The 22,863-nt window shown below is 35.1% G+C and overlaps 3 protein-coding genes across 7 annotated transcripts; 1 reads left to right on the forward strand and 2 right to left on the reverse strand.

Annotated features, from left to right (window-relative positions):
* Positions 1 to 2,596: 2,596 nt before the first annotated feature.
* LOC107781127 (eukaryotic peptide chain release factor subunit 1-3-like) lies at positions 2,597 to 7,738 on the forward strand. 3 transcript variants are annotated; one of them, XM_016601776.2, is made up of 4 exons: positions 2,665 to 6,406; positions 6,588 to 6,776; positions 6,955 to 7,143; positions 7,310 to 7,738. In XM_016601776.2, the coding sequence occupies exon 1, from the start codon at positions 4,967 to 4,969 to the stop codon at positions 6,281 to 6,283; it is 1,317 nt and encodes a 438-aa protein (XP_016457262.2). In that variant the 5' UTR covers positions 2,665 to 4,966; the 3' UTR covers positions 6,284 to 6,406; positions 6,588 to 6,776; positions 6,955 to 7,143; positions 7,310 to 7,738. The 3 variants fall into 3 exon arrangements, with proteins under 3 accessions (XP_016457242.2, XP_016457262.2, XP_075092647.1); XM_016601756.2 differs by lacking the exons at positions 6,955 to 7,143; positions 7,310 to 7,738 and adding an exon at positions 2,597 to 2,639 and having other exon boundaries at positions 4,956 to 6,406; positions 6,588 to 6,726; XM_075236546.1 differs by lacking the exons at positions 6,955 to 7,143; positions 7,310 to 7,738 and having other exon boundaries at positions 4,117 to 4,254; positions 4,956 to 6,406; positions 6,588 to 6,726.
* Positions 7,739 to 8,563: 825 nt separating this feature from the next.
* On the reverse strand, positions 8,564 to 12,716 carry LOC107781087 (cytochrome P450 CYP72A219). Of its 3 annotated transcripts, XM_016601732.2 has the most exons (6): positions 12,379 to 12,716; positions 11,540 to 11,757; positions 10,356 to 10,597; positions 9,807 to 10,191; positions 9,628 to 9,709; positions 8,882 to 9,168 (listed from the first exon to the last, which is right to left on the reverse strand). In XM_016601732.2, the coding sequence occupies exons 1-6, from the start codon at positions 12,656 to 12,658 to the stop codon at positions 9,023 to 9,025; spliced, it is 1,353 nt and encodes a 450-aa protein (XP_016457218.1). In that variant the 5' UTR covers positions 12,659 to 12,716; the 3' UTR covers positions 8,882 to 9,022. The 3 variants fall into 3 exon arrangements, with proteins under 3 accessions (XP_016457210.1, XP_016457218.1, XP_016457226.1); XM_016601724.2 differs by lacking the exon at positions 9,628 to 9,709 and having other exon boundaries at positions 8,564 to 9,168; positions 12,379 to 12,712; XM_016601740.2 differs by lacking the exon at positions 9,628 to 9,709 and having other exon boundaries at positions 9,803 to 10,191; positions 12,379 to 12,715.
* A 2,963-nt stretch (positions 12,717 to 15,679) lies between these two features.
* On the reverse strand, positions 15,680 to 19,745 carry LOC107781117 (uncharacterized). The gene is made up of 5 exons (XM_016601767.2): positions 19,536 to 19,745; positions 19,263 to 19,456; positions 18,324 to 18,408; positions 16,193 to 16,258; positions 15,680 to 16,100 (listed from the first exon to the last, which is right to left on the reverse strand). The coding sequence occupies exons 1-5, from the start codon at positions 19,617 to 19,619 to the stop codon at positions 16,008 to 16,010; spliced, it is 522 nt and encodes a 173-aa protein (XP_016457253.1). The 5' UTR covers positions 19,620 to 19,745; the 3' UTR covers positions 15,680 to 16,007.
* Between the last annotated feature and the right edge of the window lie 3,118 nt (positions 19,746 to 22,863).

Raw genomic sequence — 22,863 nt, forward strand, 5'->3', positions numbered from 1 at the left:
AACAATGTAATGATATCATTATAGGTGATTGGTTGTTGGCAGGTGCAATAGTAAAACAACTCTATTCTGCCAAAAATTTACCCAGAAAATCGACCGCATACCGATCGAAGTCGGTCGAAAATGTTAAAATAAAATTCCCAAAAATTTAAAATTACCGACCGACTTCGTTCGAAAATTTTGATTTTAAATATTTTAATAATATCGACCGATTTCGGTCGGAAATGAATAATTTTAAAAAATAATAATTAAGATTCCGACCGATATCGGTCGCTAATTTAAAAATAATTTAAAATTATTTTCAAGAATACCGACAGAATTCGGTCGGAAATGAACAATTTTAAAATAATAATAATTAAGATTCCGACCGAATTCGATCGGTAAATTTTGTTTGTGTCAGAATATTTGGTCAAAGTGCATTGAAAATTACCGACTAACTTCGATCAAAAATATCGATCGTCTACGGTCGCCTTGCATTACCGACCATTGTGTTTTCGACAAATTAAAATCGGTCGGAAATCGGTTAGTTTTTATTCGATTCCGACCGATTTCGGTAGGTTTTTCTGGACGCTTTTTGACAGTTTTCTAGTTATGTTTATTGTTTACTATATTTTAAATTCAATGTAGTCGTAGTAGTCCTCTGTTGGGAAATATCTTTTCAGAGCCGTCGAGGATTCAATTTTCAGGGCTTTGTCTAGCGGTAAGGGAGAAATCATATGATGTTTGGGCTGGTGCATGTCACAGGTTCAAACCTTGCCGCATATAAAAGTATAAAAGTAAGTATTTAAGTGGAGAAGAGTAGGGGAGGACTCATTGTCCATAAAGTTTCTAACTATGCTCTACTGCTCCTCGGGAATTTTTCGGTTATTAGAAAAAAAAGATCCGTCGTGATTCATGGAACCATTTCATTCGAGTCGGTGAAAATAAATTAAACTTATATATTCCATGGAAGTCCATTTGTAATATTAGCTTTCTTATTCCTTAGTGGTCGTTTTCTACCTCTCGAATACATAGATGCCGAGCTCTTTTTCATTAAGATTTTAGGACTTCTCATTCTAACTTCAATCTTGAAGATAGGTGAGTGGGCTATGACGGGGCTATTGAATCGAGCAAGACTCAGGGGCGGATGTAGCATATACTCAGCGGGTTTAACTGAACTCATAACTTTCGACGTGGAGTAAAAATATATACGTAAAAAAATCATTAAAATTACAAAAATAGTACACATGAACCCATAAATTTAAAAATATAATGGGTTCAATACTAAAAATTTTAAAAATTGAACCCATAGGGCTTAAATCCTGGATCCGCCTCTGGCAAGACTAGGAAAGGAGGCAAGGCGAATGTCATCCTAAAATACAGAGGTTAAGCCGTTAATTTATCTAAAAACACTTGAACCAAATTGAGTAATTTTGCTTAGAGTTTTACAAAGAAGCAATAAACCAGTGATGGTTAATGTATTTTTTTCCATAAAAAGAAGAGCCAAGAACTTATAACACTGCCGAATGGGATTTATTGTTATATTAGTTAGCGTTTGATGGTCGAGCTTTTTTTTAATACCAAATCACAATTGAATTTTTTTTCGATTTGACTCAGATTATCGGTTTTGTGTGATTTATCTGTTTTCTTTGTACACCCTAATATGGATCCATAACTTTAAAAATATAATAAGTTCAATGCTAAAAATCTTTAAAGTTGAACATATATAATTTAAATCATGAATCCGATTATGCTTGCTTCACGTGAAATGTTTCAACTAATCCTTATCTCTCTAATGTTTTTTTATTCTTCAATATGGAGCCTTAGTTGTACAGTTCATAGAAAGAGAATCTTGATTTTTATTCAGGATTCTCGAATTTGTTTTTTCTTTTTTGTTGCTAATATTTTCGAATTTGTTCAATTAAAAGGAACTGCTAAAGAAACGTATAATTTCTTACAAAATAGTAAACAGAGAACAAAACATGTAAAGATCGAAAGAACATTAAATACTTACTCGCATTTAGAGTTTAAATTGAACTAATGAATATAAGATAAATATATTTATTACTTAACCTGATATGCATTTTCACTTTAATTTTAAACTGCTAGAATTAAATTATTTGATTTGATATAAATATTGAATGTAAGTACGTATTTACTAACAATTTAATTCCAAATATCCTTTTTCAACTTCTAACATCAAGTACTCTTTTTTTTCTTTTCAAACTTCAACCAACTCATGTCCAAATGCCTAAGAAACTTTCAACTAATGTCATTTATAATAGTTTCTGAATTTGCTTTTCTTGAATTATTTTACAATTTCATATAAATAAAGAATTAGTAATTTAACACTAAGGAAAAACACTCCTCTTCGTTGTAAAATTCATTGAGATTTTTTAAACAAAATTTAAAATAAGTACTTGCTTGTTTTAAATGCAATCCGAATATTATTGTCATAAAAATAATTACTTATTATTGTTACTTTTCTAGTCTAGAGGAAAAAGAAAATAAAGAAAATATCTTGGGAAGTAAAGTCGGTATTTATATTTCATTGTGGGGCCCAATTAGAATAACTATATATACAAAACATTCCCACTGTTCTCTCTAGAATTCCATAACTGCCGTGTCAGTCTCTCTTTCTATTTTTCTCTCTTTTCTTTTTGGTGAATTCTCGTCTCACTTCTCCCTAAGTTATGTTCATCATTTTCAATTTATTTATTTCTTGTTGTAAAAAAAACATGAAATTTGTGTTCCCTTGATTAGTGATTTATTCATTTATTTATTATTAATATATGTTTTTTTGTTTTTAATTTTTATTATGTTTTATTGATCTAACTAGGTGAAGTGATTAGATTATGTTGTTTTGTTTGGATTATGAAACTGATGATTTAGATTAGTGATTATTGCTTAAAATCTAGTACTCCTGCTATTTTATATGAGTTACTTTTATTGGAGAAATTAGTGAGCGCCTTTAAACAAAGTGATCTTAAACGTGGTTATGATTAATGAAATCGGTTTAATCAGAGAATATGGTTAAATCAAAGAGAATTAAGGTTTTTTTTTGTGGATTTTTATGCGGGATTCGACAGAATATATTTTAGGAAAGTAAATCCCGATGGATGCGAAAAAACACTAGTGATTTCTTACCTTGGCTAAGCCTTGGCGGGCATGGTTACTAAGTACCTATGTTGGTGGGAGCTACCAAGTATCTGGTGACTATGTTGGTGGGAGCTACCAGGTATCTGGTGAATGTGCGCAAGCTGGCCCGGACAACAACCTTCATTAAAAGAAAAATTTATTGTAGGAAATAAAATCCCGACTGATGCAAAAAAACACTAGTGATTTCTTACCTTGGTTAAGCTTTGGCGGGCATAGTTACTAGGTACCTGTGTTGGTGGGAGCTAGCAGGTATCTAGTGAATGTGCATAAGTTGGCCCGGACACTACCTTAATTAAAAGAAGAATTTATTATAGGATATTAATCCCAAGGGAGGCAAAAGACACTGGTGATTTCTTCGCTTACCTGCGCCGGTGGGAGGTAGCAGGTATCCAGTGGAATAGTCAGAGGTGTGCGCAAGCTGATACGGACACCGAAGTCGGAAAAAATATAATTTGTTGTTCGAAATTGCAAGATTTGGATGAGAGATCTGATAAAGTTGAGTAATTTAATGTGTACTATAGTGTTCATGGAAGAGTGGGTTGCTCTAGTGGCGAGCACCCTCCACTTCCAACCAAGAGGTTGTGAGTTCGAGTCACTCCAAGAGCAAGGTGGGGAGTTCTTGGAGGGAGGGAGCCGAGGGTCTATCGGAAACAGCCTCTCTACCCCAGGGTAGGGGTAAGATCTGCGTACATACTACCCTCCCCAGACCCCACTAGTGGGATTATACTGGGTTGTTGTTGTTGTTTTAGTGTTCATGGAAGGTTGGTATAAAATTCTTCATCCTTGCTCTAAAAAGGTATGTAAATTATTGGGTTTGATTTGGTTGACAATTTTTTTGGATAAAACATTGAATCTACCTACTGATTTGTATTGCTTCGGTATGTTATTTTTTTGAAAAGCAGCAAGTGAATTAGCTTTCTGTTTGTCTAGTATTCATGTTGTGTTAATCTCCCTGGCGGGTTGAGTTAGCCGATTAATTTGATAATTTATTATTGATGTATCTTCTTTTTTCTTTGAGCGGGGGTCTTACAGAAACAACTTCTCTACCTTCACAAGGTAGGGGGTAAGGTCTGCGTACACTCTACCCTCCCCAGAGCCTACTATGTGGGGTTACACTAGGTTTGTTGTTATTGTTGTTGTTGTACTATTGATGTATCCAATGGGTGAAGTAGGAGGTGCTGTGGAGTGAAGAGAAGTATATGTTGCCGGTTATTATTTAATCATCCAAGAAAAGAAGTTAAATCTCTTAGAAGATACATCACAAAAAAAGTGTCTCTTGGAAGACTTTTAGGGGGATAAAAGAAAGAGCTTTCCCCTGAAATGAAAAAAGGAGAAGATTTTTTAATAGCTGTGATATCAACTTTCATAAGATTCTAATTTTTTGTTATATGCAGATGTATATTCAGTAATCAATGAGGGCAGTGATCAAACATAGTTTTAGTTTCCATTGTTATACCGATATATTAGCCCCTGTAAACTACTTATCAACCCCTGTAAACACTAGGCCCTTTAAACAAAGAATGACTCCTGAAGATTATCCACACACATAGATGTTAGTTCTGGAATTGGGGAAATGGATGTAGTTTTACAAGCTCACTGAAGTTCCTATACGATCTTCTAATTGGACATTGTATCTGTACCATAGAATTTGGGATTAGTAACAAAACTAGTCATGCCCATAGTAAGTTTAGCACTCAATAGCTGTCATTGATTGGTTATTTGAAGGCTTGGGCATTTGTTGTCACTTGGTGTTAGCTTACTTATTTTAGTCTATGTTTGTGTACTAATATCTGATTATTTTTTATTTTCTTGAACTACAGTTTGGTATACAATGATGACTGACGGTCATGATAATGATAAGAATATTGAGATATGGAAGATTAAGAAACTTATAAAGGCACTTGAAGCTGCTCGAGGCAATGGCACCAGCATGATTTCTCTTATCATGCCTCCACGGGATCAAGTATCTAGGGTCACTAAGATGCTTGGAGATGAGTTTGGAACTGCATCAAACATTAAAAGTAGAGTTAATCGTCAATCTGTGTTGGGTGCAATCACATCTGCTCAGCAGAGACTTAAACTCTATAACAAGGTTCCACCAAATGGGCTTGTGCTTTACACTGGAACGATTATGACCGAAGATGGGAAAGAGAAGAAGGTCACAATTGATTTTGAGCCCTTCAGGCCCATTAACGCATCTCTATATCTTTGTGATAACAAGTTCCACACAGAAGCCCTGAATGAACTTTTGGAATCTGATGACAAGTTTGGATTTATTATAATGGATGGAAATGGGACACTTTTCGGGACATTGAGTGGCAATACCAGGGAGGTTCTTCACAAGTTTAGTGTTGATCTGCCCAAAAAACATGGAAGAGGAGGACAGTCAGCACTGCGTTTTGCTCGTCTTCGGATGGAGAAACGGCACAACTATGTGAGGAAAACGGCAGAGCTTGCAACCCAATTTTATATTAATCCTGCCACCAGTCAGCCCAATGTTTCAGGCCTGATACTAGCTGGATCAGCTGACTTTAAGACAGAGCTTAGCCAGTCTGATATGTTTGATCCCCGTCTTCAGGCAAAAATATTAAATGTGGTGGATGTTTCTTATGGAGGAGAAAATGGTTTCAATCAAGCAATTGAGTTGTCTGCTGAGATCTTAGCCAACGTGAAATTTATACAGGAGAAGAAATTGATAGGCAAGTATTTTGAGGAGATCAGTCAGGACACTGGGAAGTATGTTTTTGGGGTTGATGATACCTTGAAAGTTCTGGAAATGGGTGCTATTGAGACCCTTATTGTGTGGGAAAATCTGGACATGACTAGGTATGTGCTGAAAAATAACACGTCCGGAGAAACAATCATTAAGCACTTGAATAAGGAGCAAGACACTGTCCAAAGTAACTTCCGTGATCCTGCTACTAATGCGGAGTTAGAAATTCAGGATAAATTGCCACTACTTGAGTGGTTTGCGAATGAGTACAGGAGATTTGGTTGTAGTCTGGAGTTTGTTACCAACAAATCACAAGAAGGATCTCAGTTTTGCCGTGGTTTTGGTGGCATTGGAGGGATTCTCCGCTACCAGCTTGATGTTCGTGCTTTTGATGACCTTTCTGATGAAGGTGAATTTTATGAAGATTCTGACTAGCAATTAAGCAACTTCACAAATGCCAGTGCAGGAATGGAGCAGGAAGCCTGCACTGGTGCGCAAGGGCTCTCGTGTGGCCCAGCTGCTCATGTGCTTAGCGAAAAATTACAGGGAGCTCTTCAGGTCGGTTGGCAGAGATGTTATTGTTCTTGAATATGAAGTTACGATCAATTTAGCAGTAAAAACCATCTTTGATGATCAAAACAACCTATCTTCTTTTGCGTGCGATATTTCTTGGAGATTAGAAATATTTGCCTTAATTTCTTTTCTACGTAATATTCTTTTGTTTTTCCTGGTTTACTAGATGGATGACCTGCATGAAGAAATGGAGTCGCGAGTAAATTCTTCGCATTTGTCTGAGCAATGGGAAGGTTGTTTTCATCTCACAAATGCTGGTGCAGGAGTGGAGCAGGGAGCCTGCGCTGGTGCGCGAGGGCTTGCGTCTGATTCTTCAGCTCATGTCCTTAGTGACAAATTACTGGGAGCTCTTCAGGTCAGTGGGCATAGACTTTGTCTTGTCCTCGAGTGTGAAGTTTTGAATTAATTTAGCAGTAAAGATCAACTTTTTATGATCGAGCCACCTATCTTCTTTTGCATGAAATGTCTATTGAATATTGGAGATTTTCATCATTCCCTTTCTAATATTTGTTTCTTTTTTCCTGGTTTACTAGATGGATGGCCTGCATAAAAAAATGAAGTTGCCAGTAATTTCTTCGCTTTTTTCTGAGCAATATGAAGGTGACTTTCATTTCATAAATGCCGGTGCAAGAGTCAAGCAAGAAACTTGCACTGGTGTGCGAGGGTCCGCGCTTGGCTTGGCCGCTCATGTGCTTAGCAGCAAGTTTCCGGGAGCTCTTCAGGTCCGCGGGCATGTCCTTTGAATGTGAAGTTTTAATCAGCCTAGCAGTAAAGATCTCCTTAATTTGATGATAGAACAATTATCTTATTTAGCATGCAATGTCTTCTGAAGATCGGAAATATTTGCATCATTTCCTTCCTAATGTTCTTTTCTTCCTGGTTTACTAGATGGATGACGAAATGAAGCTGCTAACGATATCTTCATGTTTGTCTGACCAATCTGAAGGGGGTCGCTTTCATCTCTGAAGTGGCTTCTCCGCTGAAAGAACTGAAAAGAAGACCCATGTGGCAGTATAGCAGCTATGCAAGAACTTAATCTGATTCTGTTGGAGTTGATAGGGAGTTACCTGCTATGCGCTCCTTGGAAGAGTGAAATGCCTAAGTACTATCATATTATCTTTTATCTAGTAGCTTAATTATTATCATATTATCTAGCGAGTAATATACAGGATGATTTTGCTGAAGTCAGCTGTATGTAATCCCAATGACTATTTCATGTTGTGAGATCTTTATGACTGGTATGTCGTGTGATGGACCTATTTCGGTACTATGAATAAATACTATGATATTGTCTATGAAGTTGGGAGTTTTTACTGATATGCAAGTATGATTCTGCTGAAGTCAGTAGTATGTGATCTCCGTGACTATTTCATATCGTGGTATGATTGATAGTAGTACTACTTTTGGTGGGTGATTGTGACTGCTTGGTCAGGATTTTGATACTGGCTTCACTTTTCTCTCTTCTCTTCGTTTTTCAGTTGACTGCTTATCTTGCAGATCATGAATAGTCTTTGTTCGAGTTGAACTGCTGATAGTCTGTTCTGCTGAAGTTAGTATTATGTAATATTCGTGACGTTCATATTGTGAGATAGAGACTGGCCAATGCTAGTACAGTATCATTGGAATATTGGACTGCTTGGGCATATGCTAAGGTAACTACTGTTTATTTATCTTTGGATTCCTTTGGTTAATAATCACTTGATTCTTACACGTTCTTATGACCGATACTCAGTTGGCCCTGGGCACAGTTTAGTATGTTGAAATGATGATTTTAAGGGTCAACATACCCAACAATTCACTCTTTAGCAGCCTGTTTTATCACCTAAAGATCTGCTTCACCTAAACGTTGTGTTATCGCTAAGTATACAGCTGCGGAGATGAAATGGTAAGTTGTGTTATCGCTTGTAAGTTGTGACCAATAGATTGATTAAAAGGTCAAGGCTTGGACAGCCTGGGATCATTTTAGCTTAGCAACATAGTGCATGAACTATGGCTTCTTCGTTATTATCTTTTTTTTTTTCAAAATAACTGTGGTGTTCGGACCAACTTGCGTGTACTTCGACTAATTCACTCGATACTTGCTAGTGACTTTTTAGAAAAACATTAGGTAACTCTATCCACTAAGACTTTGGCAACAACAACAAAAAACAAATCCAGTGTAATTCTACAAGTAAGGTCCGAGAAAGGTAACGCACAAGCTGACCTGGACAATACCATCATCAAACAGAAACAAAGTACAAAGAAAGATAGAAGGTTCTACGACCAAAAAAGTGATATATGTTTTAGTAACCTACGGTAGATAACAAATCTATATATCCGCGCTACAGCTTGCGCAAAATTAAAGGAGCACCATGTTGAGGTTGAAGAGTGATAATTGTATGAGGAGCATGTGCATAAGATGGAGAGAGGTCAAAAGCATAGTGTTGTAGAATCAATGCAAGTGCCATTTTAGCCTCTAACATTGCAAAATTCAGTCCAATACATATTCTTGGTCCCCAACTAAATGGAAAATATGCAAACTTACCTTTTGTTGCTTTATTAACTCCTTCACCAAACCTCTCTGGTTTGAACTCCTTAGCATCATCTCCCCATGTTTCATTGTCATGATGCAACCAAATTGCAGGTAACATAAGTAGCATCCCTGCTGGCAAGGACAAGTTCCCTAATTTGGTTTCCTCGTGTACAGTTCGACCAATCATAATTCCCGGTGGGTACAACCTTAAAACCTCGTTGAATATCATCGTTACCTGTAAAAAATAGTAAAAATACTGTCTTGTGAGGATTCATCATAAATTGACTAATCATACGCCGGTTGTCAGCCTACCCCCGACCCTCATCCATTTAGACTTGTACAGGCTAAAGGGCAGTCCGATGCACTAAGCTCCCGCTATGCGCGGGGTCCGGAAAAGGGCCGGACCACAAGGGTCTATTGTACACAGTCTTACCCTGCATTTTTGCAAGAAGCTATTTTCACGGCTCGAACCCGTGACCTCCTGATCACATGACAATAATTTTACTAGTTATGCCAAATGTATTGTGAGGATTCATTGTAAATTGACTAATCATACGCCGGTTGTCAGCCTACCTCGACCCTCATCCATTCAGACTTGGTACAGGTTAAAGGGCAGCCCGATACACTAAGCTTTCGCTATACGCGGGGTCCCGGAAAGGGCCGGACCACAAGGGTCTATTATACACAGTCTTACCCTGTATTTTTGCAAGAGATTGTTTCCATAGCTCGAACCCGTGACCAGGAAACATGACAGTACCAGTTACGCCAAAGCTCCCCTTCAAGGAAGACGTGGTACATGCTAAGTAGTAAAAATAATGAAATACCAAATTTTGGATAACAAAAATTAGTATGGTGGATATTGACCGTACTTACAACTTTCAATTGATTCAATGTTTCATAATCAGGTTTGTTACTTCCAAAGACTTGACGAACTTCTTCTCTAGCTCTTTCTTGCCAATCAACATGCTTACTCAGTAAAATCAAAGTCCATACAAGCAAAACTGAAGTAGTCTCTTGCCCAGCAAAGTAAAATAACTTGCATTCTTCAATCACTTCATCAATAGTCATACCAAAGTTCTTGTTTCTATGCATTTGTATTTCTTTAAAATTAGATTCCAATAGTATTCCCAGTAAGTCATCTTTTGCAGCTTCCCCTGCTTTCATTTCTCTTATTCTTTTATTGATTATTCCTAACACTAATGATCGTACTTCCTTAGCGATTTGCTTCATCCTCTTGTTCCTCTTTGTTGGCACAAATCTATGCCAAAAACAAAGCGTTAGTTAATTTCATGTATGATCATTAACTTTTATCAACTATAACAGTAAAGTCACAAAACTGTAAGTCTGAGTTTACTTAATATAATAGATAAATCACAGGACTATTTTTCTTGAAACTGTATATAATTTGTAAGTCGAGTTTACCTCCATCCGGGGATGTAAAGCCATCGCACTGCTTGTAAAATTAACTCAGCTTGTTCTTTTTGAAGCTCAAATATCTGTCTCCCTTCTTCATAGTTACTACCAAAAGCAGTTCTTGAAATGGCATCGCTTGTCAACGTTTGAAGAAAAGGCCACACATCTATCTCTGATCCCTCTGATGAAACTATACTTTCCCATTTTCTGAGCATGTCGCAACAACTCAAGTAGAAAGATGGTAGCATATGCTACATATATCAAAGAAACATTCATAGTTAATGGCTCAATAACAGACTTTTTTTCCTTCTCAATTTATAATACTAGCATTGAAAGATCACAATTATCCAACTCTATGTAATGTTAATGCTAGGATACAACGTGATCACGTCAAGATTTATCAGAACAACAATGGTGAATCCAAAATTTAGACGTTGTGAGTATTGAAATGTACATTAACTCTAGTCATACGTATTTCCCACACATATACAAGGGTCGACCCCAAGCACTGGGTTCTGCTAAACCACGAAACCTGGCAGTGACGAAGCTAGAGATTTCCTAAAGGGTGTTCAAACTTGAAAGAAGTGGAAAAACATTTCTCGATAAAGGGTGTTCAATATATGTTATATACATCTAAAACCTAATATTTTACCTATATATACAATATAATTTTTCGATGAAGGGTGGTCAACTACCACAAGACATGCTAATGATATTCCTATAGTAGATCTTATTTAGAGCATATGTGCTTTAGGATGTGCATTAGTAATATCAGGACAAAACAACTAATATTTCCTACTAATCAATAAACTAACATTCTGAAAACGTCGTAATATACAACAATAACAACAACTAATATTTCCTACTAATCAATAAACTAACATTCTGAAAACGTCGCAACAACAACAACAACTAATATTTCCTACTAATCAATAAACTAACATTCTGAAAACGTCGCAACAACAACAACAACAACAACAACAACAACAACAACAACAAAAAAATCAGTATAATGCCACAAGTGGGGTCTGGAGAGGGTAATGTGTACGCAGACCTTACCCCTACCTTGTGAAGTCGTCGTAATACAAAGGTGATATAAGATGAAGAGCATTTCACAGCTTAAAGATAGTGCAATCATCTATAATAAAGATTAATTAGGATAGTATTCAAGTGATTTAGGATGTTAAAGCTACCTTCAACTTGTCAAGGTGAAATGCAGGATTGATAATTCTTCTATGCTTAGCCCACTTCTCTGTCTCATAACTTGCTAGTCCTTGTGCTAGCAACTTAGTGATTGGATTGCCTTGAATCTTCTGGTATATGTAACTTTTTGACAAAATTTCCCTTATAAGTTCAGGGTCTGTGATAAACATTGTTGGTTTTGGTCCTAACCACATAAAGCTATTCTTGCCTACAAGATAATACAACAAGCTAATATTAGAGAAAACAGAAATCTCAAACTATTGAAATCCTATAAGGATGTTAAAGAGATGCAATAATTGAACTGAGCCTCATTTAAAATATGATTTATTATAGACAGACTCCCAATGTAAAGATAGTTTACACTATCAGTCAGGGGCGGAGCTAGGTGGACGGAAGGGGCTGAACCCCCTTCACCGAAAATTACACTATATATATAACGTTAATTTTTTTTTTGCATGTATATATCAGGTGTTGAATTCCCTTAGCTTTTTTGCGTGTTTATTATTTTTTTAATCCCCTTGGTGAAAATCCTGCTTTCGCCACTGCTATTAGGGTAGAATTACTTGTGAAAACAAGTTAGTTACTACTTTTATCAGATTACTAATTAAAGCATTTCTTAGATATTTACGTAACTGCCTTATAAATGACCTGACTATATAAATAAATATTACACTGTGAGTGCATAGAGCTTAAACTCGAGTCATGATATAGTTAAGTTGATTTAAAACAACAAGTAACTCTACATGTCAACTCTTGATATAACAATCTCTTAAATAGCGTCATGACCTGCTATAATCGGTTAAATTATAGCACTAATAATATTACATACCATATTGGAGCATCAACTTTGTGAAGTGTGGTAAGACTCTAGCCGCATAATCATTGGTAAAATTCATAGGCTTGGTTTTGGCTTCTTCAACCATTGTATTTATCTCTTTCATGTCTCCAAGTAATAGCTTATATGAGCTTCCTTTGAATCCTTCCATTTTTAGTCTCTTTTCCATTTTCTTTGGTTGAATCCACACCCAATTCAAGAATTTCCATACCCATCTTAAAAAAATTATCATAATCACAAATGAAACTGCAACTGTGCTATTTAGCTTCTCCATTTTTCTTGTATAATGTTTCTAATAATGGAGCTTTCTTTTATAGTATTCCTACTTCTATAACATGCATTTATATAGTTGAGGAGAAGAAAGGATTAAGTTGTCTTTGTCAGAAAATGTCATAAATGGTTCATTATGTTTGGGGTAAGTTCAAAATCGTGCCTTAAATATATTTCTGAGCAGCTTTTATCCTTTAAATTTATCAAAAGTGAACACTTCTAGTTTTCGTTAAGTATTTAACAAACTTTGATTGTTAAATTAGGGAGGTGCGGATTTTGTAATTTTTATTATTATCTATTTCTCGTGTTTGGTGCAGTTTTTACTGTTGTGATTTTTGGAATTTGACGGAACTTTCTGATGTTTTTGGTTAAACAAAATTTCACAATTTCCTTGAATCTAGCTATCACAGGTTTTAAATATTTGATGGACATATTTTTTTCCAACAATATATTGCGGAGATCAAAAGTGTTCACAATTGACAAATTTAAAGGATTAAAATCGCGCAGAAGTATATTTAAGGGATTATTTTCAACTTACTCCAAAATATAGGGAGGAATTTTTACATTTTTTCTTGTCTTTATCAACTGAAATTTCATAATTCATCAAATGGTTACTGCCCATTAAAAAATATGTGATCAATGAATACACATGGCAGGAAAATGAGGATGAAGTTTCTTCTTTTACTTAACCAGGTTAGTCTTGTACTCTTGTTTGACAAGTATGTACTATTTTATTCTTTATTTGTCCAATAAGGTTGACTAGAGCAATAATTTAACCAATTTTATTTCACTTAAATTTCCTTGTCTTTTCTTATTTGGTTTTAATTAAAGTAAAAGAAGTTAGAAAAACAGACAATGACATTTTTTGGATTCCTTCGAATTTCTTTTTCCTTTCTGATGGTATTAAAATGTCGGTATGTCAGAATATTTTATCTGTCTGTTCAGGAAAATGAATATCTTGAGAAAAGATTTTATTAGAGATACTGATAAATGAGATTGTATTCTTAGGAAGTAAAGGAAAGCAAAGTGACAAGCTACTAGAACAAAAATGTTGTATCATTTTCATGTTTTTTGCAAATATCTTTTACTTTTATAGGGTGGAGGTGTCAGGAGTGGGGGAAATGGTTTGATATATTTAATACACAAAGAAGTAATTATTTGGGTTTAATTATTTGGTATTCAGAAATTTATCCGGGCTAATTTAAATTCGCACGGTGTATTACCCATTAAAGGGGAATCATTTTCTATTAGAAGTTTTTTTTCGTTCTCATAGCTCGAATTCAGATAAGTGAAATAATATAACTCTTACAATACCTAAAGTTCTTCGATCATTTGTTTGTTGTAAATATCGTGTGCAAGTAGGGGTGTTCATAAAAATTCAAAAAATCGAACCAAATCGGCCAAAAAAAACCGATACTTTTTAGATTTGGTTTGGTTTTGGTTTTGAATTTTAAAAACCGATCAAATTTGGTTTGGTTTTGGTTTTAATAAAAAAATAACCGAAAAAATCGAACCAAATCGACTATAAAAGTAGCTATTTAAATTTATTATTACACCTATATATATGTATATTTTTATATAAAATTTCTAAAATTTTATGGTACATATTAGTCATTTGTATTTTTAGTCTAGTTCTTTGCTATTATAATAATCTAATTCTTTGCCTTCTAGTTTGATTGGTAGTTTTCTTTTACTAAGTACAAAAATTTATTTTATAGTTTTCTTTTGCTAAATACAAGAATTTATTTCATGTTAAAAATAATCTATTTTTAATTGAGTACTTAAATTATTCATCACTATTTGATTCAATTATCATCAATATATCTTGGTAAATGATAAATTTCTCAAAGAGCAATTGGTTTGATAGCGTTACGTTGAAAATGTAGTCTCCGGAATATGTGTTTGGTAGTATATGTTTCATATTTAAGAAAAAACCCGATAAATAACCGAAAAAACCGAAAAACCGACCAAAATCGATAGAAACCGAATCGATAAAAAACCGACTTAATTGGTTTGGTTTGGTTTGGTTCCAATATTTGAAGAACCGATTTACTTGATTTGGTTTCTTTTTAGGGAAAAACCGATTCAAACCGAACCATGAACACCCCTACGTGCAAGTATATAGTTTTCAGGTAAAAGTTTACATTTTACAAAATTCAATGAAGTTCATTGCAGAAAACTAGAGAAGGTGTACATCTAATATAGGTAACCCAGAGGGATGTCCCTGTAAATTACTCAAAATTTCAATGTTTCTATCAATTAATTAAAAGAATTTGTAGTAGGAAGATGACATCAAACACAATGACTAACCAGTGTTTCCTCACGACATTTGTAATAAGCTTTCTCGATCACCTAAATTTTATTAAACTTTAGTTGATTGGGATCGGTTGGTACGCGGACTAAATTATTCTGGGGTTATAGTCCTGAGATTATAATCTCTAGACAAATGTATACCACATGTGAGGTGGTATAAAATAATACCAAATTTGATGGGTTAAGGTAGAATAAGATGTGATATCAAGGATTAAGTCTGGGATTAAATTTATACTATATTAAGTTTATACCGTCAACAAAACATAGTATAAATAAGCAACTGTTTGTTCATATTTATTTGCCCGAATAGTTGCACGGAATTATATTCTCACCCCATCCTCACGGAATTTCATCCGGACACCTAAATACAAGGGCAGATTTATGACTATAGGTACGAGTTCCATTGAATCCATAATTTTCTAAGCGAAACATAAATTTATGTATAAAACTTCATTAAAATTATAATAAATAGTAGACATGAACCTATTACTTTAAAAATATAATGAGTTCAATGCTAGAAACTTTAAAGTTCGAACCAATAAAGTTTAAATCATAGAACCTGAAAATGCTCTAAACTAGTGTGTTAGATGAGTGGCCAACTCAGTTGACTAATAAAAAATTCCATCCTCTTGCAAAAATTTCATGTTTCGAAAATATACTTCTATCAGAATATACTCATAGAACATAATTATATCTCAAACCTGAGAAAGGGTTTCGAGATCAAGTTCCAAATTGCACCAAAATGTAGCTAAATCCTTGATTATGTCATGGTACAGGTTTCTTCAAAGTGGATATGGAAATGTAGTCTGCTGACCAAGACATACACAAATACATTAAACAGACATAAAATGAATCTGTATATGGCAATCCTACAAAGTATCCGAAACCATAATTTTCAACAAGATCAGACTACATCGATCTCCAGTCTCGAGACAACTCATGTGCTAGAACACAATTTTCTGACATTTGAAGAACAGGTGTAGTCAATCAGCCAATGCACAAGTCTCAGCAACACCATTCTACTTCATTGCTTTGCTGAGTTATCGAGCTCTTGTTTTAACAAATTTGGTTCTTGAAGCTTTCTTCTCCAGTTTCTCTCTCTTTTTTCTGGTCTTTTCATCCTCTTCAGCATCCTGAATAATCAAGAGAAACATTAGGGCCTTAGGTCACTTAGTTAAGGAATTGTTAATCTATCACAATTTGGTTCCATATTCTTAACACGAACCTCTGAACCTTGAGGCAAAAATCCTTTGATAAATCCAGAGAGCTTGTACGCTGCGAATGCAGGTATCTGGAAAGGGAAACGGTAATTTAGTGCACGTCAGCCAAATAACTTAAAAATCTCATTAGTTATCTGTCCCTGTAACCATTACTAAACATGAATAAAGCATTACTCTTACAGGATATCTTCATTGCAATAACAGAATTCCATTATCACCCCTCAAAAACAGAGAATAGGGAAAGAATGATCATTCAAAGTAAACGAAAAAGAGAGGTGCAATTTGGCTAGACCGCTTTCGCATTCTGAGGAACTTGTTAACCATTTCTTTTTTCCTTTAGGATAACACTAGCATCCCAGCCAACTTCTGTGCACCTCAACTAAACCACACACATCCACAGGGCAGCCTGCTATAGCCCACAAGGAGCTGGGCAATCTGCCCAATGGGGGTTGGTGCAGATCGGTGCACGCTGATGATGCTGGGATTGGGATCCGAACCTGGAATCTACAGGTTACTCTCGATGCTTTAAACACTAAGGTATCCCCTTGGAATAACTTATTGGCAATTTTTAAAAAAGGGTAGAAAACCAAATGCCTAAAACAAGCTAGCATGACCACCTTTGTTGCTATACCATTTAGCACTCTGCAGATTGACAAGACAACCACAATGACATCAACAACTAACTTCAGTCCCAAACAACTACAAATGACATCATTGCACCTTTTTCTGTTTGGATGTACGTGTCAAAGCCAGAGTACATTTCACCAGCACTAAATTGTGGATAAATGATAGGAGGTCTAACAGTCCTAGGAACAAAAGGCCGAAAGAAGAAGAGTACTTGGGTCCTTGGAATAGAAAGCCTATTAATTAAGCCAATATCTCATTTTTAATAGAGGGCTCTAAATTTTAATTGGAGTGGGATAAACTTAATTGAAACATGTGCAACTTCTAAAATCTCCAAAAGTATGGTCAAGCATGTCAGAAAACAGTTCCTTCTCTAATATGGGAAACAGAATTGATAAATTAAGAGAACTAGTGCCCTTCATACCAGGGAATTTGCTAGATTGAGTTAGTAATTTCCTTGACAGCAAAAACACCCTAAAAGAAAAACATCTTCAGCTTCGCCTTAAAGAAAAAATATCTGCAAGAACTTCAGAAGACTAAACTAGAAAAGGGTAAATTTGGCGATGCCATGAAGACATCTACTTTGCCACATTGTAAAGGACAAAGAATACTGCAGGATGTTAAGATGTTTTAGCTTTTGGAGAAAAACTCTTTGTATCTCTGTTCTCCTTCCTCTTTTCCCCTCTCCTCAAATGCACTAGAATGTGAGCTCTCTCTCCCTCTCATCTTATAATTTTATTTTTTGTTTTTCTTTTGGACTGATAAGTAAGGTTATCATTGGATATTAAGACAAGAATTGCTCTGTCAAGCGCCATCACATGACATAAAATTGGGTGAAGGCAGGCTTCATTTCTGTAGAAGAATTTCTCAAATTCATTGACTGAAAAAGAAAGAGAATAAAAGCAGGCACCATCACAAGACTTAAAATTGGGCGGAGGTGGGCTCTTATTCTGTAAAAGAATTTCTCAAATTCATTGACTGAAAAAGAAAGAAAGCACAAAATTATTGCCTTGAGATTTCAGCAACGCAAAATCATAACATGTATATAGTGATAACTTTCAACTTTACTAATGGAAATAATGTTTCAAACCCATGCAAAGCTCCTCTGGAACACAACAAAATCTACTCTAAATTTATACTAATTCCTGACCAAATACATGGAATAATGACTGGAAACTCAACTTATTTTCTTCTTTCCTAAGGTGCGTCTTTTCACTCACAAATCAACCAATGAGTTATCCACACGTCCTTGCATCCATGAAAGATCCAAAAGTAGGATGTTCTTCAAACGTAGTCAATAAAACCTTATTGTGATGGCTAGATAAACTATAGATCATACCAACGATAAGACAACAGAAATAACATCTTACCAAATTTTTATGTTAATTGAATTTTGCAGCAATGGATATGGATATTTCCTACTGATTATAAGCTCTGATCCATTCTCAAAATGCATAACGTTGACTGTGACATGTAACTAATGCATGGATAAAGGTATAAAAATAAACTTACCACCAGATATGTGTACCAGAACTTGTCAGAGATGATAGAAGCCAACTGCACGAAACATGTAATGTAGATTACATCATGTAAATATCTGCAAACAAGATTCATCACAAAGTAAGATTTTATATATATATTTACAAACAAAATGGAGCAGGAGATAATCAAGTTACCAGAAAGCCAATGCTTTGACTAGGAATATAATATCAGCAAAACTGAGCATATTAAAAGCAACATTTACAGCTTGAAATCAAGTTCAAAGCTCAGAATCCAACAACTAGTCTCTCTATAAAAAAGATAGTGATTATTGCATTAGTAGTTAAAATTTAATATGCCCCCAAAACATTATACAAGGAAATTGATGTGTAATGGGCATCATAGCTCAATTTTTTTACAGCTTGGTTGGATGGTTGTTATGTATTATTTTAAAATATATCGTATCATATTGTATTGTACTGTTATTATTTTGATATATATAATGTTTGGATAGATCGTATTGTTTATCGTCGTTTCGTGATGTTATGCAACAATATGACGAATAAACTTGCAATAATACAAATAAAAAAAAAGGTAGGGTACGAGGTAAAATTATTAATAAAAAGGTAGGGTAAAGGATAAAATAAGATTATTTAATAATAAGGGAGGACAAGATGAGAGGGAAAAAAAACGGTAATGATGCAACCACACCAAATATGTCGTTACATAAAGTGACACTTTTCGTTGTTACATAACGACAAATTTAACGATACGATACAATAAAATTTAAGTAATAATCAAAACAAACATAACGATACAATACAACCGGTAACAACCATCCAAACAAACTGTTAATAACCAAGGCCGATATTTTATCAAACTCAAGTTAAAACAGCTCAAAAAACGTAAAAAAACTCAAAACCTCAAAAAATAAAACAATGAAAATGAATTGGGAATGAAGCTACACATTACCCACAAATACCACCAGTACTCATATCATATCCACCATCAAAGAGCTCTCCATCATCACCATAACTTGGTTTTGACATTGAATCTAATTGTTTGTATGGTAAAGCATAAGCCAAAGAAGTCAACAATAATCCTACTATATGCTTCCATGTGAAACTTGAATGGAAAATTCCAGCTCTCACCAATAAATAAATTACCTATACACAAAATAAAATTGAATAAATAAACAAATAAATAAAAAAATCATTTTAATTGAAAAAATGAGGAGAAATTTACGTTGCAAGCAAGGATGATTTGAAAGAGTTTCTTCATATGACGAGCGTTTTCTTCCTTTCGCTTCTTTGCTCCTTGATTCGCCATTTTAGGATTCTTCTAAACGATGTCGTATTCTGATCTAGGAGCCAAATTAAAGCCCTAATGTTGGAAGAATTGAATTGTAAGAAATTGAATTAGAAGAGATGAGAAGAGCGAAGGAGGAGGAGAAGGAAGATAACACGATTTTAATTTATTAAGTTCTGTTTGGATAAGCGGAGATTACTATTCTTGAGCCCAACTTCATTCGCGAAGCCCAATCTAGAGAGTCCAAGCCCAAATTGTTTTAGAGTCCAGTTAGTCATAAGAAGAATATGATCTTTACACAAATAGCCGGTCATATTCATTATTTACTTTTTCTAGCCATATACATAGTTTATACATTGATTATACATAATTATGCATGTATTATATCTTCATCGATTATTTTTAATTTGGTTGGGTGGGCGACTTCCTGAGCCGATGGTCTATTGGAAACAATCTCTCTATCTTCACAAGGTAGAGGTAAGGTTTGCGTACACACTACCTTCCTCAGACCCCACAATGTGGGATAATACTGGGTATGTTATTGTTGATAGTGGTGATTGAGTGGGCGACTATTTGGGTTAATTCTTCTAAGATGAATGGTTGGAATTTGGCCTTTGATGTCCCACAAGGGAAAAGCCCAATTGTTATGACCTTATGGGAACACAATTTAAAGGAATTGCACGGCATGTCTCCAACGTGACATATCTTTGGTGGAATATCTCTATTTTTGACGGTTTAGTGAAAGCCCCGATTTTTTTTACTTGAACACCATAGTTCTTCAATATTTAAAGCTTGAAATTCTTATTTGGTGGTGGAAAGTAGAAGATTAATGAACCATTGTTGTTAAAATCGTTTGAATGTTAATAATTTATACTTTAAATTTTTAGTTCAAATACCTTTACTGTAAAAAGCTCAAAACTTCATTTGTTGGACCTTAGAAAGTAGTAAAAAAGACAAAGTAGATCTTCTTGACTTGGTGTTATTTTGTTAAATTGGTGATTAAGGATTGCTTGTGTTGTGGTATTTGAAAGCTTTATTTTAAATTTGAGATCATTTGGAGCGAATTTAGGGTGGTTTAATTGAAATTGAAGTTGCAAATTTGAAGAACTATTTGTTAAAATAACACAAAAAAAGTTATAACAATCGGGCAGACTTCGGTGAACAATTTAACAGATAGATTGAGCAAATATAGCATAAACTCTACCAAATCGGTAAGAAATCCCTAAAGAATAAAATCATGACAACCTGGTAGACTATGATGAACAGCTAACAAATAGATAGATTAACTATAACATAAAATCTATCAATCCAGTAGAAAAACTTTGAAGAGCAATAACTATGTGCGGATCTATTTTTTAAATACCACGATTTTGAAGACATTCGGCTAAAATCAGCCCCTTATGGAGTCATTCTTGTCAATCGTCCAAACTATTTGCGGCTTCTTCTCACATATAGTAGAACGAGTTAGAATATGCAGTATGCGACCAATTGAGTTTTTCTAATGAAAATGGTTGCTCGACTTTCTCGGCTTGGTATTCTGGATCTCGTGTTCATGATATCTATATTTAATTATGTTCAAAATATACGGTCAAATCATGGTCGCTCGTTTGGTATAGGATAAGGGATAATTAACCCCAAGATTAAATTTGAGATGAGTTTAACTCACATTTAATTCGAGAATTAGTTATTCCGGGATTATAATGTTATTTTTATCTCTATGAAAGAGTGATATAATAATTCCAGTATAATTAATCTCGGAATAACTGATCATAAAATAATTTGTTTTTCAACCAAACGACACTAGTGGTTCTTCTAGCCCTATTGACGAAGGACACCATTTGCATCTATTAGAACATAAGAGGGCAGGATAAAGTGAAAATAATGGTATTTGAACTGGGGCTGGCTAAGCTCTCACTTCTTTTATTAAGGGTCGTATTAAATCATTAATTTATATCATAATCAAGTTTATTATCACATTTATAAGTTTAATTTAACATATGATACGGGGAATCGCATTAGGACTTTTTGTGGCCCCTCGACCAGAAAATGCAGTTAAATCTAAAACAAGACCTAACATCGGTATTTTGTTGATAATATTAGTCGATTGTTAGTACATTTCCTTTACAAAGGATAAGAACTTTGGGAATGTCAATTTCAAATTTCTTATCATTACATTTGAATATATCCTCTTCCTTTTCATTTTGTGGTTACTAGTGATGGAACAAATTCTTGGAAATTTCACTTTACATTTTTTGATATTTTAAGTTGTCAATTATCAGCACGTCCGATTTTACCGGCCCATCAAAAACTGGCGAGGCGATTACTATTGTTCCTTAAGTCGTTTTTTATGAGCCGACAAAATTTTAGGTGATCAGAGTCTGGTGGCCCGGACCCACATAGATGGCGTGGGCTATATAACACACGAATATCTGCGAATCGGGCGGAATTTCAGTTTTATGGCCCTAACACGCCGAAAAACGAGAAACGATCGTGGCAATGCGATGACTATTGTTCGTTAGGTCATTTTTGATGGGCTGACAAAATTTTAGGCGATCGGGATCCATCGCCCGGGCCCATGCAGATGGCATGGGCTATAACACATTAAAATCTGGGAATCAGACGAAATTCTAGTTTTATGACCCTAAAAAACTGAAAAATAAGGAACGGTCATGGCGATGCGATGACTATTGTTCCTTAGGTTATTTTTTATGGGTCGGCAAAATTTTAGGCGATCAGGGTTCAGTCACTCGGGCTCATGCATATGGCGTGGGCTATAGTGCACAAAAATCTGGGAATCAGACGGAATTCTAGTTTCATGACCCTAAAACGCCAAAACACGAGGACCGCTCATGGTGAGGCAATGATTATTGTTCCTTAGGTCATATTTAGGGGATGGAAAAATATTAGGAGATCAGGGTCCGATCGCCCGGGGCCATACATATGGCGTGGGTTATAGCACTCGAAAATCTAGGAATCGGGCGAAATTTCAATTTTATTATCCTAAAACGCCAAAAATCGAGGAACAGTCATGGCTAGGCGATGACTATTGTTTCTTAGGTCATTTTTGATGAGCCAACAAAATTTTAGGTGATCGGGTTTCGATCGCCCGGGCCCATGCAAATGGCGTGGTCTATAACACCCGAAAATCTAGGAATCAGGCGAAATTCCAGTTTTATGGCCCTAAAACGCCAAAAAACGAGGGTGATGCGTTGACTATTGTTTCTTAGGTTATGTTTTATGGACATGCAAAATTTTAGGTGACCGG

Source organism: Nicotiana tabacum, chromosome 18, assembly GCF_000715075.1.
Source record: "Nicotiana tabacum cultivar K326 chromosome 18, ASM71507v2, whole genome shotgun sequence".
NCBI classification, from domain to species: Eukaryota; Viridiplantae; Streptophyta; class Magnoliopsida; order Solanales; family Solanaceae; genus Nicotiana; species Nicotiana tabacum.

Coding starts and splice junctions, on each gene's coding strand:
- LOC107781127 (XM_016601756.2), top strand. CDS start 4,967: ATGATGACTGACGGTCATGATAATGATAAGAATATTGAGATATGGAAG.
- LOC107781087 (XM_016601724.2), bottom strand. CDS start 12,658: ATGGAGAAGCTAAATAGCACAGTTGCAGTTTCATTTGTGATTATGATA. Junction 11,758..12,378: donor AAAGTTGATGCTCCAATATG/GTATGTAATATT, acceptor ATTATCTTGTAG/GCAAGAATAGCTTTATGTGG. Junction 10,598..11,539: donor TTCACCTTGACAAGTTGAAG/GTAGCTTTAACA, acceptor TGATATATGTAG/CATATGCTACCATCTTTCTA.
- LOC107781117 (XM_016601767.2), bottom strand. CDS start 19,619: ATGGCGAATCAAGGAGCAAAGAAGCGAAAGGAAGAAAACGCTCGTCAT. Junction 18,409..19,262: donor AGTACTGGTGGTATTTGTGG/GTAATGTGTAGC, acceptor TCTTGTTTGCAG/ATATTTACATGATGTAATCT. Junction 16,259..18,323: donor TCTGGTACACATATCTGGTG/GTAAGTTTATTT, acceptor TTCCCTTTCCAG/ATACCTGCATTCGCAGCGTA.